At 48.3% G+C, this 18,499-nt stretch overlaps 1 protein-coding gene across 1 annotated transcript in view; it reads right to left on the bottom strand.

The window, feature by feature from the left end:
- The window catches only part of Clic6 (chloride intracellular channel 6), a 34,497-nt gene extending 16,767 nt beyond the window's left edge, over positions 1–17,730 (bottom strand). The window contains exon 1 of the mRNA XM_051150271.1: positions 16,461–17,730. Coding sequence (XP_051006228.1) covers positions 16,461–17,564 — 1,104 coding nt within the window. The 5' untranslated portion in view covers positions 17,565–17,730. The remainder of the gene's footprint in view (positions 1–16,460) is intronic.
- Between the last annotated feature and the right edge of the window lie 769 nt (positions 17,731–18,499).

The following is an 18,499-nucleotide window of genomic DNA, read 5'->3' as shown; positions in this document are numbered from 1 at the left end:
GAAATACTCCCCAACTGGCTTTTGAAACAGGTCTACCCTTGGCCACAGCCCCACTACCATTGACTGACAACATGGGAAAACAAGCCTGGAGACTATTTTCTGGTACAATAGACAGGGGGGAAAATGACACTTTTTGAAGGCGCCAACATTTTAATAACCGACACCCAGGGCACATTACCTTACAAGGCAGAGAGGTCTGTATGAATGATACCCAAGTTATACCTTATGAGATGGAGGTCTAAGGCTCTACTCATACGCATTCCCACAGTGACACCTTCCCCTAGCTGTGCTCTAGAAAGCTTTGACCCTGCAAAGTTGATCAGCTCTAATGCCGAAGGAGGGGAACATGGGCCCAGAAGAGCAGGTGGCCTCCAGCAGCTGAGAATGAACGAATTTGGACTGTCCCCTGGAGCCTCAGTGCCAAGGAGACTGTAAGATACGAAACCAGAATCGTGTTCTGTCTCTGGTGATCTGTTATAATAGAACCAAAAGGAAGCTTCAGCTGAGCTTCCAGTAGGAAATGCTCAACCATTGCCCGTGACAGTTTGGCAGCTGAGCTACAAGTAAGTCAGAAAGAGACAACCTGTGACACAGCGGGTGCTTAGCCTATTTCTAGAAACTTCCTTTGTGGAACCATTCCAGTGATGTGTGGACCAGCTGCAGGGGGCAGGGGAAAGCAGGCAAAGCTCCCTTTGTCCCAGGCTGAGAGGACAGGTCTTCTGTGTGAACTCCAGAGTGCTCCAAACTGCTTTGGTGTCAGCACAGGAGGCCGATTCTCTCCTCCATGACGCCTCTGGAAGCAAATGAAGTTTTCCAGCTGCAGTCACAGCCTGCCCTCGGAGACCTAGCCTGAGAAACAGCTTCAGGAGGGCATTGGTGTCCTCTAGTGGCTAGATGCTATATTTTCAAGTGTATCACATCTTAACACAGCTCTGAAGAAATAGGTTCTGAATGAAAATTTAGCTAAGTTTTAACCCCTGTAGGTAGCTAAAGCACCCAGATGCCCCCCAGAACTTGAGAGGTGTCCTCCTACATAGGATTTCAGTGTTAAACAATGAATCCTATGGCTGGGGAGATGGATCAGTCTGTAAACAGCTTGCTATGGGAGCATGAGGACCTGAGTTCAGGTCCCCAGCAGACGGGGCAGAGCTGGACGCATCCCTGCTGCTTGCTGGCTAGCTGGGTCATTGACCTCTAAGTTCAGTGAGCACATAGACTTCTCAAAACTTAAGGTGGAGAGGAGGGAGGAAGACAGCTGGTGACCACCTCCAGCCTCCACACAAGACAATGTGGGCAAGGGCACACACATACACACACACACACACACACATGCATGCATGCGCACACATGCACACCTGCACGCATACACATACCACAGAAAAATGGGAATAAGAAGATACTAAATAAACCCATAAAGTCTAGAAATACTAGAACAAATGCTCTCCTTACCCAACAACCCTTCTATATTCTACGGAAAGCTACCAATAGACCATCGTCTTTCTGTCCTCTGTGCTAGCACCATCCCAGACACACCTGGGCATTAAAAATGGGTCTTAACTTGAAGCCAGCAGGTAGATTATGCACAATGTATTATGAAAACATCAATTTCCGGTTTGTCCGTTATTTCTCAACTCTCATTGAAATTAGAGGCTGGAGACCGGGAAAGCATAAAGTGAGGGGCACAGTAGGGACAGCCCCATATTGCTGGGCAGAGCAAACCATGTGCAAAAGAAACCCCGAGTGCCTTCAGATCCAGCTTTCTCCATTTGCTCAGAATTTCCTTGCTCCTTCCCAAGTTCTTCAGAGGCAACTAGCTTCCTGGGTGGCGGGGTAGGGGTGGGGGTGGAGGTGGGGTGGGGATGCCTGCTCTCTCTTCATTTCCCTCGTGAGGTTTGTAAGTGCTACAGAGACTAGAGGCTAGAGCTACTTATTAACGAAGGGGAAGGGTCCAGGAGCCGGAAAAGATGCTCGCTCAGGTTGATGGTAGCAGCCAATGTATGAGGCTCTTTGCTGCTGGGAGCTGGCAACTCTGTAGCAACTTTTGTTCCTCTGTAAACCAGAAATCTCTTTTTTCTTTCTTTCTTCCTTTCTTTATTTATTTTTTTGGTTTTTCGAGACAGGGTTTCTCTGTGTAGCCTTGGCCATCCTGGACTCACTTTGTAGACCAGGCTGGCCTCGAACTCACAACTGTGCCTCCTGAGTGCTGGGATTAAAGGCGTGTGCCACCACGCCCGGCGGAAATCTCTTAAGGGCTCTTAAAAGAAGAATCCTGTGATAGAGGCTGGGGCCAGTGCAGGTTCCCTGTCACTTTCTTTTTAATATGAAAAGATGGCAGAAACCAGTGCTCTGTGGTTAACTGTCTGTGTAGGAAGCATTGGCCACTCACATGATGAAATGTGTGAGAAGATTCAAAAGTCTTCCTAAAACATGTGTCTATAACCTGGCTTGCAAGCCCAACTCTCAGAGAACTATCTAGAAAAAAAAAGTTGATGGTCCTTCAGAGTGGCAGCTCTCCACAGGTCTGACTTAGAGAACGCTGGTGGCCCTGTGAGGGGGACTCTCTCTGTGGGTTTCTTCATACGTACAGCAAACAGGTCCATTTGAGGAACCCCTCTGCACCTTCATACAGGCAGCCCCTCTTCACAGATGCTGAGGAGCGGGGAAACCCAGCGAACACTTTTGACCCTTCTTTATAAGCTCCACTCACTAGACACACTTGTCAGATCTCTGTTCAAATCGTGCGGTGGCATTTTGAGACCATGTACCAATTCAACACCAGGCACAGCAGCCCCAGAGGTGAAGCTTGTCTGTTCCCAAATTGAAGTTCTTGGTGAGGTTCATGAGTGCTGTGCTCTTTGACTAGTCTCGTTTCGTTTTAACAGATAGAACAAGAGCTATGTCAAGTCAATTGGGTAATTAGTTTATCCCGAACTTGGCTTTCTTGGTGGAAGAACTTTGATGATGATGATGATAACAACAGCAACAACAACAACAGCAAAATAACAACAACAACAACATCTCTGAGTGTCAACAAAATATTTATAAAGAAGTCAGAAGTCACAGCATAAGACACAATGGGACCACAAGCTTGGTCAGTGTCAGTGTGAGGTGGGGTTCTAGTCAGTGCAAATTTGTCAAGCCTACCTTAGCTTCATGCTTCAGAACCCCAGGCTCTGTCAACCTCCTCAGGTCTCCTGACATTCAGAGACTTTAAAATAAGCCTGTTTGACTAAACCAAGAGGAGCAAACCAGGCTGTAGCTCTGTGGTGAGAGGGGACAGGCTAAACAGGTGCGTGTAAGGTCAAGTCATATAGAATATACCAGAAGGTGACAGTAGGCTTTCAAAGCAGGAAGTTACAGTCATGATTTTTACAAAATGTTGTTAGAACTCCATCCCAAAGGGGTGTTCTTCCACTATTAACAGTCAAGTGTCACTTGACATCTTTCAATAGTTAAATCCTTGCACATCTCAAGGGTTCTGGGCCAGACAGATCAATACACAAAACTTCAGAGTCCTTTGTCAGCCAAGACAGCACCACCCTATAGGTGTTGACAGTTCAAATGGAGCATTTCAGGATACTTCAGATGATACAGAATTATCTGGAAGCTTTAATCCTCCCCCATTTCCAACTTTGGCCTTGCCTGACGGACACAAGGAGAAAGGCCTTGGCCCAAGGCCCAGTGGGATCAGCTGCTTGCTACTCAAAGAGAAACACAACCGGCTGGCCAAGGCCAACACACTGGCTGAGCTAAAAGGAAGTCGTCTTGATGTCACATGCTTTCTTTGGCTGATACTGGACCCCTTCCCACCTCATCCTTGGGAAAAGAGGAGAAGGGTTGGCCCTCTCTCAGGATTCCCCAGCCTTTACCCAGCCTGGGATCAGCTTGGCGCCATTGCCCAAAACCCAGCCATGAAGACAACCATACAAAGACTCACATCTTCAAAGCAAGCTAGCATGATTGGTGTCCAGAGATCCAGATCCCTAATTTCTTGCACACTACACAACCATCATAGCTGCCTAGTGTCAGGGCAGTGAGTCACCTTGACTTCCACATGCAAACAGACATGACACCATGCAGTGAGAGGCCTGGTGTTTTCTAAACCTGTCTCCTATCCTGACTCCAACCTAGGTGAGTCTACTTCCCAAGAATTGACATTATTTCCACTTATTTTTATTCTTTAAAAAGTCTTAGAAAACTGGAATTTGGAGAAAGTGGGAAGACCTCCCTTCATGTACAGAGTAACTTGCAAATATTTTGAAATACACTAACAGCAGATATTCTCACAGGGAAAGACATGGAGTCTTTTCCAAGAGGGAAATGGGATATGGTGGACACCTGGCTGTGATTGGATGGCATCTTACTCAGGAGGCTGCTGCACAGGCAGTTATCCCACAGTGCTGTGCTCTTACCGCAGAAGCTGGGAAGCACACCCAAGCAGGACTCTGCTCACCCATGTGTCCAACCCATGGTTGCCGTCTCCAGGAGCCTCCGGGTAGCTCTGCCTGCCCTCATAGGGCGTCACAAGAAGAGAGAACTGAAGTGGGCATGGCTTTGCCCTATCTCATCCATAAGTTGGTTCAAGGAAAGCAAATATACTCAGAAAATATGAGATATGGGGAGACAGTTCGGTCAGCCAAGCACTGAAGACTCAAGCACGAAGACCCTAGTTCAAACCCAAAAGCTAATCACCCAATGCAAGGTGTGCCCTAGGTTTATAGTCCTGAAGGCTTCAGCACTCCCACACTGAAATAGCCACGGATGCCCCGGAGGAGGAGACAAGCCCCTAGCAAAGGCTCTGTAACCCAATATGAGTGCAGTGAGTGGAGCTCACAGATTGGCCATTTCCATGGAGGCAATCCTATAGAGAGTGGTTTTCTTTGACAAGGTCCAAAGAAACAACTTTTGCATCAATGCCCAGAATTGGTCAAGGAGGTCCTACCGAGCCTAGGTAGTCCAACTCGCGTAAACCTCTGAAGAGGGGACCAGGCAACGTGAGGTAGAAGCATGGGAGCCCAGCTAGAATATTCACCAACCAAAGTCACCACTGCTGGACGGGACAAGGACACCATTGCAGGGGCCATGACATAAGTAAAGGGCTCTGGAGAGACGCCGGCATCATGGACCTCAGAATCTGTCTCTGATTCTCTCTTGCAGAGTGATGGTGACAGGCTCCGTGGCATTATTGTTGACAGGCCCACCACCCAGCCCCCTCCTCTCCCTCCCTGGACCCTCCACTATAGCTTTGCTTGCTTCAGCATAATCCATCTCCCATCATCCTTCACGGTTTGTGCCAGCAAATGAGGAGTTCCCTGCCTTAGCCCCTTCTCAGTCTGGGACAGCATGAGACCATTGGGGTGACCCGAGGAGGCCACCCTGAAGTTGAGAAAGGAGAGGACAGGTGTGACACAGAAAGATGTCTGCAGAGCACCTTGGAAAGCCTCTGGCTTCTTTAGGAAGAGGGATTGTTGGGGGAGGGGCACTAACAGAAACCAGTTAGCTCTGGGTCCCTCTAGTGCAGCAAAAGAAAACCAACTAGGATGGCAAGGAACAACCAAACCCAGAGGCAGAGATGAGGCTCCTTGCAGAGTAAAAAGCTAGTAGCTAGCTGGGTGGGCACAGGCCACCCTGAGGGGGCAGGCTGTGGTGGTCTGAGTCCACACCCTCCGTACTGTTTGCCATCCTGTTTGACAATCCCACCACACCAATATTATGGGTCAGATTTCTCTCAAGACCATAAAGGGAAAAGAAACTATCCTAAGTGAAATGATTTTATTTTAGGAAAAAAAAAAAATGGAGTGTTATGTTTTCCCTCTCAAATAAAAGTCTGCCCAGTGAGCTGTTAACAAGGCTGTCAGCCCTGTAGGGTGGGAGCCATGTGTATTGTCTGTTCACTGTTGGTCAGATGTATCCACAGGTTCCCTGGGAATTCTGCTCTATTAGGACGAAAGCCCCCTTCTCTCTAATTCGGAACTCACCACTGCTCCCCCTGCCACACTCCTAAATACACTTTAGACTTCAAGACTGTGAAACTCAGACCTTTTCAAACAGCCTCCTAATCCTAAACATATTCAAAGCTGTTTACAGCATGTATTCTTGTCAACTGTTGTAACAATTAATTTATTATTAGCGAGATCAAGGTGCTGACCCACATAGCTTAATTACCTAACCACACAGCTTTCAGCTTTCAAGTGCTTGGTGATGCTGGTGTGTAAGGAAGATCAAGTCCTGAGAAGTCCATGAACAAGTCAAATGTCCCATGACATTTCCCCCCTTATATGAATTAAGCTTGGAAAAATGCAGGGCTATTTTTAATCCTTAGTTAATAATATGGCCCAAGACCAGCCGGAGCTTTTACATGGAGATGAAGAGCTTATTTCCTTGTAAATTCTCACAAGGAATTATTACAACAAAGGAACACCTTGTTCCAAAAGCCTGCTTAACACCCCAGCCCACTGGTACACACCCTGTGCTCTGCGTTCTTGACTGACAGGGTATTTCAACCCCTAAACTGACTCCAGGGGGAAAATATGCAGAAACCAAACAGAAAGGCTGAGAGTGACAGTGAGCCACCTCCCAGCACACCTGCCTGCTACTGCCCTTGCCCACTCCATCCCCTGCGCGCACGTGCATACACACACACACACACACACACACACACACACACACACACACATCTGGGCCTCCCTCTGAGCTGCCTATGTTTAGCCAGCCTAAAAAAAAACGATATGAGCTTACATGTACCGATTGCCAATTGCCACGTGATTGACTATCCCAGAATTAGCAATCTAAAGTGATTGCTCTGTTATATGTTGTGATATTTTAGAAATAGTGTGTGTGTGTGTGTGTGTGTGTGTGTGTGTGTGTGTGTGTGTGTGTGTGTGTGTGTGTGTGTGTGTGTGTCTACGCGCGCGCATGCGCAGTTCCCTGGAGTCTGCTCTCTCCTGCCCCCTTGTGGGACCCAGACGTTCAACTCGGGTAGCCAGCCTTGCACAGCCTTCTCCCCAGCCCTCTCAGGTCAATTACACACATCTTTTCCAGCTGATGCTCGCACACCACGCAGCAGTGATAAAGCCACTCTGTGTTCAGTGGTGCATGGGCTAGTTGTGGGAATGGAAACATAGTGTCACACGGGGGCCCGGCATCTTGTGGACATGGTCGTGAGGCTGGGCTCAGCTGGGACCATCAGGTGGAAAACTTGATGGGGGGCCTCCAGCCTGGTGACCTCAATGTCATCAGTGACTGAGCAGAAGGGATGTGGCACATACGGGAAAAACAAACATGGAGACAGCAACCTGGGGCTGGACTCGGCTTGGGCTATTATACAGCCGTCTCCCGGTAATGTGCACGCAGCAGGCTTAGATCCTTGCCTGTACATAATGCACACACCTCTCTGTGAAGAATGTGCCCGGAAGCCTGTTAGCCACCTAGGATTCCCCACCTGAATTGAGCTACACCTGCACCGAGCTACATGTATGTTTGCTTTAACTTTGGAAGTAAGTTGCTCCCTTGGCAGGCCCTCAGTAATGCTCCGTTTCTATTCAAAACATTGTTAAAACAGCCATGGGAACTACAGACAATGGGCTGACCTAACCTGGACTGGCTTGGAGGTGTGTGTGTGTGTGTGTGTGTGTGTGTGTGTGTGTGTGTGTGTGTGCGTGTGTGTAACAAGGCAGACTACGCTACCTGGGTGAACCTTTGGGGGGGTCTCCTATTTGCTTTATGCTGATTTGTCTTATGCTAATGCATAATTGGACATGCATATGATTAAAACCAGACTCATCTTGGGAAGACACGTGTATCGTAAGCAAAGGTTTACATAATCCAAGACCATGAATCAAATTACAGAACTACCCATAATATGCCCCTTAGCAACCAAATTCCTGCTTCTCTTAAACCCCATAAAGGGAAGCCCCAACAGTAAGTGTGGCCCTTGAGTACCCTCACTTATGTGGTCTGCTGTGACAAAGTTTCATTGCTACTTTTGCAATCTGTTCAAGCATTTGTTTCAATTCCTTGAATAAGAAACCAAAAACAAACAAACAAACAACAAAGCCTGCACCTGGACCACAAGCATGGTAGGCATCACATTCTACCAGTCATCATGTGGGTCATAAAGGTCAAATCCAATTCAGAGGGAGGAAAACCAAATCCTATTTGTCCATGGCCTGCACGTCACAGAATCCAGAGTCACATTTAGTCCACCATACTATGAGAGTCCTTGACTCTGTCCTTGACGAGCTTGAACAAACCAGACACAGTCAGCCGTGCCTGAGAGCGGTAGAGTCGGGTCCTTAAGTCTAGTGGCAGGAAGAGCTACATAGCCACCTTAGCAACCCCAGTAGCTACAGCAAATCTTCCATCACGGCTGCCACTTACAACTCATAATAGATAGGTTACAATGTCCGTGAACAAAAACTGGCCCCTTGTATCTGATCGCTACCACTTTTGAGTTTCCTTAAGGATTGAGTTCTGTTTGGAGGGCCAAATGATGCCAAGAAGCCATTGACCGCAACCTAACACTTAATCCCGACTGATTACTCAGAATAGAAGAAAGGCCTTCAGCTGGGAACTCAAACAAAGAAAACAAAGCTGAGGGAGAGATTACATCTTCCCAGCTTTCTTTGAACTCACCGCTGAGGTCCTGACACCAAAGGCACCAGAAAAAGGATTACTTTTCCACATCTGCAGACCAATAACACCTTTGTCCCTGCACACGATGGCTGTGACGCACCCAGTACCCTGCCCATTTCTCCAGGGTCACATCAGACAGAACACTGTGCGTGCCTCAGGCCAGGATGGGAACGACAGTTGTCCTGCTCTGATTCCTCATCCCATCCCTTCGCCCTTCTGCAGCCTGAGATGCCATAGCAGTCCTGCTGGGGACAAGGCTCAGGACCCCGGTGAAAAGACACAGTGAACTCTTCCTGCTGAGCTGCAGTCCGCTGTCCAGAAGAAGGACAGCAAAGCGCAAACCTCAAGCCCTCAGCAGGATGACCCTGCTTCCCCACACCCACCGCCCCAACCCCTCCCCCTCTGCTTGTCAAAAGTTTCCAATAATTAAAGCCAAAAGGGGAATGCAGGGGTGCAAGAGGGAACACATCGGCTTTTAGGAAGTTATGAACACAACACACCAGAGGCCATTTAAATATCACAGCAAATGAAGTGAGAGACAGCAAGCCAGCGTACAGCCCCAGCCTACACTCTGATTACTAAGCACCAATGACAAGAAATTACCAAGAGAATGAGTCACCCCAGCACCACAGCCAACACAACCCCTCAAAAGAACATAGGAGACAGACAAAGGTCTAATTCCTTTAGGACAAAAATCAGAAAGAATAAGACCAAAATCAGACAAAGGACCTATAAGAATCAGCCCCAGGAAGCAGGAGGCTGGAGGTTTCAGACAGGAAAGCGCCCGCAGACATCCGCAGCCATCTGCATCCAAAAGAGAGCCTTGGTTAAACGGCAATGCCATCATTTTCCACCTTTCAGATGCAAAGTGTTTGATAACTCCGGACCTGAGTGGGGAAGGCCTTGGGGAAAGCAGAGTGCCCACGGGACACAGGGCATCTGTGAGGAGGAACATTATTAAGGGCTATTACATTCTACATATCCGTGCATGAAGGATTGATTCTAGAGGACACCACCACCAGAGCACTAAGCATAAAGAATGATTTCTAAGAAAATGTTAGCACATGAAAACAAAGTGAACAATTTATTTCTGGTGACAAGTTTTTGTAAGAGACAATAAGGCTAGAGTTGACATTTGTAACATAGATCCACAAATACTGTAACTTTCCCTTTAAAAGGTGATGCCTAGCACCACTCTCTCTGAAAAGTGAACTTGCCAACTCTAGGACGATGAGTAAAATAACGTAAAAGTTACTCTTGGTATATCACCAGCTGGTCTGGAACTTGGTATAAAATGGAGGATGACCTTGAACTTCTGTCCTCTGCCTCTGCCTCCCAAGTACTGGAATTACAAGCGTATGTCACCACACACAATTTACTTTACGTGGGGATACCGATCAAAGCCAGGGCTGTGAGCATGCCTAACGAGCTACATCCTCAGCCACAACACAGTGGCCTTTTCTTTGATTATCCTGAGATTCCTGTTCTAGAAATCTACACACACCAGGCTGGAAGACACTAACAGGGAACAACAGAATCCCACATGGTGAAGAGCTGAACCTCCCATGGAGAAGCCAGTGGGGTTAGCCATCTTGGAAGGAGGAAGTGGGCCAGCCATCTTGGAAGGAGGAAGTGAGTCAGCCATCTTGGAAGGAGGAAGTGGATCAACCATCTTGGAAGGAGATTCTCTGCCTCCATCAAAAATTCCTGTGCCCAAGTAACTCTGAACTTAAACTCTAAGCTTAAAAGTTCTAAGTCTTCGCATAATTCTACGAACCAATTAATAACAAATACACTGAGAGGCTTTGCATGCACATTTGGTATGCACAGTTGTCTCTGGATGCTCTGTAATGGTTATCCCTAGGGTGAAAAGCTTGAAAGCTCATTCTCATGCTTGTTTTTCATTATATTACATATTTAATGTTTACTTATCCTTATACTAATGTTTATCTTTCCAAAAAATGCAGAGCACATTTCATGGACGATACACATAGACTACCATTTTATTTCGATGTTACTGAAATCAAAACTATGGACTCTGCACAGAAAATGAATTTCTAACACTACAGAAGATGCTTGGTGTCTTAAGCATTTCCTGCTCACTCTGGTAGAAACTGGGGTCCTTTATTATGCACAGGCTAGTCTATTTTCTCTGTCTGAACCAAAGCCCAGCTTTGTGTAGACAGCAACGTGTCTGCCTCAGGCACTGTCCCAGAGTTGGTGTTGCTAGGAGCCAGCAAATGTCTTCTTAAAGGACACAACAGTTAATATTTTAGGCTTTGAGATCTACGCAATTCTGTTCTCACTAAGTACTAGCTATAAACAGGGAATGTGGGAATATGATAGCCAGCTCTGGAAACCTTTATGGGTGCTGAACCCCTCCTTCACCTGCTTCTCACAGGCCCTAGAATATCTTCTTCTTTTGATATTTTCAACCACCTAGAAGTGAATCAGCTAGTCTTAGGTTTCAGATGTACAGATACTAAACCAACTTGTTACCTCACGGCCCTGAGCCTCCTCGGTAAGGTCTGGAGCGGGAGGGGCCCATTAGATAGCTTTAGCCAACAGGACAGAGGGGAAATCTGCTTCCGGGTAAAAGAAATAAGGAATGGGCCTGAGGAGAAGGCTGCCAACCTTGTGTCTGACCTCTCTGGTGAAGGTCTGATGCAGGTGGAAGAGGCCATCTTTCTACAACAAAGGGAGAAGGGACATGGAGTATCAGACTCTTTGGTGACAGTGGCAACTGCCGCATCCCATTTCGTGTATAAGGAAAAAAAGGAGCCTGTTTTTAGCCCCTTATAGCTGCAACGGATGACACTCCTCTTGGAGCGTCAACATCAGTGGCCACGGTCAGCTCTGCCCCAATTTTGCAGGATCGACCCAGCTGCTCACTTTAGAAAAACTTGAGGAATTTGTCCTGGGGATTACCAGGGTGCCTGTTACCTGTGGAGCAGAAATGGTCGTGTCTATCCAAACATAATGAAATAGGTAGCTGTTTAGTAGGGACAGCTGTGTCTTCCGGTCCTGCACCTCTCCTTCCAGCCTCGCACCTCCTTCCCCTCACACCAGCATTCCCTGTGTGTCATCATGTGCTTAGTGATGTGCTAAGGGCTGAGAGAGGGAAAGCAACAACTAACAAGTCTTTTACATGTCAGCCTCCAGCCCAGGGGCGATGTGCCATCTGGATAGTATATAGCGGTGCTTAGTATCCGCCCTCCAAGCTATATCATCTGCATAACATATAGCCTTAGTACCCAACCCCCATGCTGCATCATAGCGTCTAGCACCTGTTTAGTGCCTGTCCTCCAAGCTACATCGCCTGCATAGTGTATAGCCTTGCTGGGTATCTGTCCTCCATGTTATATAATAAGTTCTGAGAGGACAAGGACCGTCTTGGACTTGCTGTTTTCTACATATCAACGTGACCCCCAAATTTCAAGTGCTGAGTTTTTAGTCTCCAGATTCACATGTTGGTAGTAGGTGGAGAAGGGAACCTTCGAAGCAGTGAGGGTTAAATGAGGGTGGGGTAGTCATGACAACACTGGTGAAGTAGAGAGAGACTTTAGCTAGATCGGTTCTTGACCGTGCAGCGACACCTCTGACGTGTTATGACAGCCAAACAGAAGCAAATACCATGCTTTCGGACCTCCCAGCCACAAGAACCATGAACCAAATAAACCTTTATGCTTTATAAATAGCACAGCATCTAGTATTTTGTTAGAGTGACTTCATGTCTTTCTCTTAGAGCTTCTAAAACATGCACTGGCATGTTCTCTGATTCTAGCCCGGTGCCCAAATACAGTACTTTGTGCACCCCAAGTTAAGCGACTTTCCTGGGGTCCAGCGCATCACCTGCACCCACAGCTTGACCACAGTTTGGGATTTATATGGTCTTTCAATCCTTAGGTCTTGTCTGTGCAACTAGAATGAAAGGGAGAAACACTAAGAAGATTTAGTGTGGCATGTGTCTCTTGTCTTCAGAGGCTCCCAGAGATGGGGCAGCTGAGCATGCCTCACTGCGAAAGGGTGTATGTGTGAAATCTGGGCCCTAGGAGACCTCAAGTGAGGAGGAGGACTCATGCTGAAGGGCAGGAGACACAACTCCTCCCATAAGGCTTTGGGACAAGAGCATCAGCATGTGCGCACCGGGTGGTGTAGAAAAAAAAATGTATGCCTGAACCTCAAGTCCCAGCATCCATAGCCCTAATGCCAAGATGCCCTCAAGGAGGAATACAGCTTTATTTCTCTTCCAAGGAATGCTGGACTGGGGCCTAGGGGGTAGGATTGTGTGTAGAGCTTGCTTCTCACTCTTAGTCACCTTGAAACCATCAGCCATTATCAACCTGAGCATTTACCCGTTGTCACTGAGAGCAGGAACTTAATGGGGGAGGGGTGAGGGGTTGAACCCACTGCAGGGCAAGGTTGGAGGGTCAAAACAAGTAGTCCCTGTCTTCGTTCAGATTAGTGAGGGGCGTGGCTGGCCATCTCCTGCAGCCCACCACTGTACGCATATGCACACTGTGTCTAGTTGCAGGAGGGGAGCAAAATCTCACGTCCTCTTTATCACTCAGCTAAGCAACACTGCTGATTTTATGTCTGTCCTTTTCAATACAGTTTTATAAGATAATCAGAAAACAAACAGGGAAAACCATTGTTTGGGGGCACTGAAATTATATGGGCGCATCCTTGCTCATTTCTCTTCAGAGCACATAGTACTCACACTGTTGGAAAAATAACATCTCCCCTGGAGGCTCCCTAGAGACAAAGCCCCACAGAACAGGTCTCAACATGTTCTCTCCAGGGAGAATGTGCTCAGGGAGCAACAGCCTACTGGTCGACCAGTAGTCTCTTAAGAAGCAGGTCCTGGCATAGTCCTGTCCAGCTGTGTAATATACCCACACTTTACAGCCTTCTAATTAACTTATTTATTTTTGGGTACTTCTGATGACATAGCCAAAAAGTCATGTCTTCTTTGAGTTTTTCTTTATTCCATTGAATTTGATTCACTTAAAAAATAAAATCCAGATCTGATAGCCTATGCAAGCCCACAGGCTCAGTTATACCTGTATGCTCTAGTTAAATGTGAACTGTTACAACTTAAAATCCTTAGGCTCCAGCCAAGAGTCAGTCACTGGTCAGGTGGAGGATTTTTTAAATCATGTAAAATTTGTCAGAAAAGGCATATCTCAGACTCCCCTAGCCTTAACCTTGCCTCAGAGAACACAGGCTGCATTTGAGGAAACAGTGTTGTGATCCAGACTCCCCTGGTAATTAAACCACTGTGGGTATTAAGTTGCTTGTTGCCTAACCTCCACCCCCACCATGTGCCATTGTGAAGCTACCTTTCCCAGTCCTGAGTAAAGAAGAAAAACATCTCTCTTACTAAATATATTTGGGGATCAGCCTATAATCTGGTGATCTACTTAATACTTCTTTAAGGGAAGAAAAATAAAGATGATCAGTTAATGATTAGCCATTAAGTTGAGACACAAAACTCAAGGGGGTCTTCCTTGACCTGCTGCACATGGACCTAGCTCCTTTACAAGAAAAAAAAAATCTCTGTAGATTCATAGACTAAGACAAATGACAAATTAATAACATGATGAATCTCATAATTATGAGTGACACAATCTACCAAATGGCCCAAATCACAAGCTGAATTAAGGCTATGGTTACTATTCATGCATGCCATTTGGCATCCATGATACCTTATGTTATAATATAAAGCATATTATAATAAATAAATAAATTTATGTAGAAATATGTAAAATAGTATAGCTAATTTATTTATTTGTTGAAAATAAGAAAAACAGTAAAAGGGAAAAGGGCTTGGAAGAACGTGATGGTTGCTGAAAGCCAGACTTCAAATAACAAGTCCAGGGACTCAACAGGTCAGCTGGGCGCCGGGAAAACCACCACGAGCACGTGCCTTTCAGCTGGTCAGTGTGTGGGCACGTGGGCTAGAGTCCACCTGCAAGCAGGCCCCGGAAGAACCCAGGTGAGGCTGAACCAGTAACAAGATGGAAATCTGACCTAACATCCCGGCTTTCCCAACACAATGTTCCAAATCTAGAAGACGTGGTGAAACAGCGGGTTTTAGCTTTCTTGTTGCGTGTTTGCTGCTTCTGGGTCTTTGTTCCTTCTTTGTTTTTCACAGAGAATGGGTAGTTGAATCAGCAGAAACCAAGATGCCTTATCAAAGTGAGGCGGGCCTTAAGTGGCCCTAAGAAGCTGCCTGACCTCACTGTTGGGAGATCTGTTTGTTATCTTGAAGGAGAAGGAGGGGCCAGAGGCGGCAGAGAGCACCCTAACTGACTCTATAACTCCAGGGGCTTGACATGATCTAGTCTTGAGATTTCATAAAATCCTCCAGGAGAAGGCCATGCTATTGTGAAATTAAACAATTAGTGGCAACAAAGTGGCAACGCCAGGGTTTGATCCAGACCCCCGCGGCCAGTGTCTCACTCAAAAGTCTCATCATTTCCCTGGCTCGTGCCTGGGCCAGGAAGTTGGATTTACCTGCAACTCTTTAATAAACAGACTAAAGAGGGTCAGGCATGGGGCAGGGGAACAGTCAGAAAGCTGCAGTTCACTTCTTAACTGCAAGCCAAGCAGGTTGGCTGGACTCACACAGCCTTGTGACTACAGCAGTGCAAACCCGCCCCCCACCCCCCATGAGAAGAGCCCAGAGCCACCCAGCTCCTGCAGGAGGAGCCTAGGGCTGTGCCTGCTTGAAGCTGGACTCCATTATCTTTTCGTATTCTCATAGGGTCCTTAAAAAGTGCCAGAGCGGAGAACCATCTCACTGTTAAACACAGGGAGGTCCTAGCCACCCAGACACTTGCTTAAATCCTGATGTTAATCTCCTGGGAACATTTTTCTTTTTGCTTATTAAAATCTCAGCCAAGGGGGTTTAGACCTAAGTGGCTCCTATAAGCTTGGAAGTATTTCTGAAGGATTAGGGTCCAACACATAACACATTCTTCATCTAATTATCTCTAGCCTCCTGGGGTCTGACCAAAGGTCCCCAGGAAGAACTCCCCCCCCCCTTTTTTTAAAACAAAGCCTTGGTGTGAGCCACTGCTGGACTTTGTCCACTTTTTTTTTTTTTTTTTTTTTTTTTTTTTTTTTTTTTGTAAGCCTTGTAAAAACGCCTGTTTACACTCAAAACTTCCTCCTCGTGTGTCTAAGGAGTCTTTCAAAAATGAAACCGTGGCTTTCTTCTTGACTAAGGGAGGCCAGGAACACCTACACAGACAAATGGCTCCTGAGCCTCCAGCATCTTGAATTCTTCCTAAGTAAATCTTAAAACGTTCAATAAATAGGGCAGCACATAAGATCTTCTAGTCCTCCTGAACGCACATTCTCAGCTCCAGCTGAAAATGTTGGACCACACTGGGCCTCTGGGAGTTAAGTTCGGGATTCTCACACTGAACCTACCTGTTCACATTTTTTTCACTTCAAGGATTAAAGCCTCCTTTGGCAGAAATCTTTTGGGAACACCAGTAAGGCTGGTCACTTTTTGTTTTCCTCCTAATTCTTTAATAACCTTGGGACTAGAAGGGCCAGTTAGGATGCTCAGAACAAGGGACAGAGGAGTGTCACCAGCAACCTCTGGCTTCCAAACCTTACAGGGCAGGTGCATGGTGTAGACTTTTTGCGGTAAAGAGGGTGGACTTCTCCCACGTGCTGGGCAACCGCCCTGCCACTGAACTGCGTTCACAGCCCTAATTCTTCTGAAATCTAGCTGTTGCTTCTGGCTGGTTCTGCATTGGCCTAGACCTAAAATAACAAGGCAGTCCTAGGACTGTGCAGGCGAGACTTACCTTGACAAAGAGGGTAATGTCGTGCTCCTGTCCCGGGTCTCCCTCCTCCAATGCTGGGCCATTCTCCCTGCGCCCATTCACTCTTTCCAGCTCTTCTCCACCCTGGGCGCTGGGCTCCTCAGCTGCGTGGTTGCTGAGCTCCGACAGGGACTCCTCGTGCCGGGTGGATTTGGCTTCCTCTTCGTCGAGGCTGCCGGCGAGAGGCTTCTCCTGGACCTCCTCCTCACAGGATCCCTCTAACCGAGGTTCTGGCCTCACTTCTTCCTCTCCTGTCTCCTCCTGGAGCCCGCCCTGGTCCCCATTCTCGCCCGCATCTACCCTCACTTCCTCGGTAGCTGCTTCCTGGGACCCGTCTTTTCCCGGGGGTCCCGCTTCCCCCATGGCATTTGGGGCCGGAGCGTCCGCTAGCTCCCCGGGATCGTGCCCACCTATCTCGGCGGCTGCGACTTCAATCACCTCAGCCTGGGGCTGAGGGTTGCTTTCCCTTCCACCCTGGGGCTCACCTTCTGACTCCTGTGCCCCTCCTGCGGGTGCCTCTGTGTCCACACTGTCCCCTGCAGGTCCCTGGGCTTCTGTAATGATCTGCGACCCTAGTGCGCTGCCTCCCTGCGCTTCCAGACCCGATTCTGCCCCTTCCCCCGCCTCTGAGGCCGTGGGGTCCTCCGGCTCCCTGTGATCGCCCCCGGGGACCTCGGGGGTCTCGTGCTGAGAATCTAGCCCCGAGTTCATCTCTGGCACCTGCTGGGCGCCTGGAGCCTCCTCTGCTCCTGGCGAGACCGTAGCGCCCTCAGAGTCGCGCTCCGCAGCCTCAGCTTCACCCTGAGCTCCCAGGGCGCTCGGCGTCTCTGCCCCCGGGCTGGCCTGCGGGTCCGGCGCCTGCGCTCCCCCGGTCCCTCCGTCCTGCGTACAGCCTCCTTCCTCCTTCCCGGAGGCTGTGGCCTCTGCGCCCGCCCCCTGGTCCCCGGGCGCTTCTGCGGCTCCCTCGCTTATTTCCCTCCCCTCCAGGTCCGCAGCCTCAGGTTCTCCTGGTCCCTCAATCGCCGCACCTTCGGGGTGTCCCTGGAGACCCGGAGCGACCTCTTGGGGCTCCGTGGCTTCAGCCATGGTGAAACACGCTTCTTCGACGCTGCTCAGGGGCGAGGAGCAGGGGCTGCAGTGGCCCCTGCGAGAGGACCCCCGACTCCCGGCTCTGGACGCGAAGGTTTTGATTGATGCGAAGTCCAGCGGGCCCCAAGACTCTATGTCCCTTCTACCTAGCTTAAAGTCTTTGGACTCTAGCCTTTGTGCTTCGCACCGGGACCCCAATCCCGTGTAGGGTGTAGGGCTAAGGAACGCAGCTTGCCTCTTGAATCCTTTGCGGACTCGGGGGTTGACCAGAAGATCCCAGAGGCAAATCTAGCCACTCAGAGCTTGGGCGGAGTTTGTCTCCCCACCTCCCAGCCAGTTTAGGTGGCCTGGGAACCTAGCCAATGATAGCCTTTCTGTGGTTTTGGTGGATTTTAATGAAAAGACTGATTTTCCTGGCCACTTTGGCGTTTTCTGGAACAGCTTCAAGTTTCAGGGCCATTTAAATCACAGTCACACAGGTCGGTATCAAATTCCCGCCTTACCTTACTTCACCTTGGAGACGACAAATGAAGCACCTCTGGTACTGGGTAGAATAGACTCACCTGTGCCTTTGGTTCAACAGAAAAGGTATAAACCCTAAAGGGAAGAATCGGGGTGGGGGAAGGTGATCCCGATGCCTTCCCACTTCTGGGGGTTTCAGAAGCATAAGGATGAGAGCAAAAGGAACCAGGTGAGCTCTTACTGGAGATTTTGGGGGGGTGTTCACCAGACGGTGATGTCTCTCACTTCCCCAGCCCCTGAGGATGCTATGAATCTGGGCATCTCCCGGGCTCTGATAGACTTTCTAACTCATGGTCTGTGTTTGGGTCTCAGTACTGTGGTAAGGGGTTCAGGGGCTGAAGGTGGGGAAAGAAAATTCAGGATGAGAAAGAAGGAAAAGTTATAGAATCTCTGGGCCAGGAGTCTCAACA

This window comes from Acomys russatus, chromosome 8 (genome assembly GCF_903995435.1).
Source record: "Acomys russatus chromosome 8, mAcoRus1.1, whole genome shotgun sequence".
In the NCBI taxonomy this organism is placed as follows: Eukaryota; Metazoa; Chordata; class Mammalia; order Rodentia; family Muridae; genus Acomys; species Acomys russatus.
Note: the sequence above shows the minus strand (reverse complement) of the source record. Positions and strands in the feature narration are given on the sequence as shown.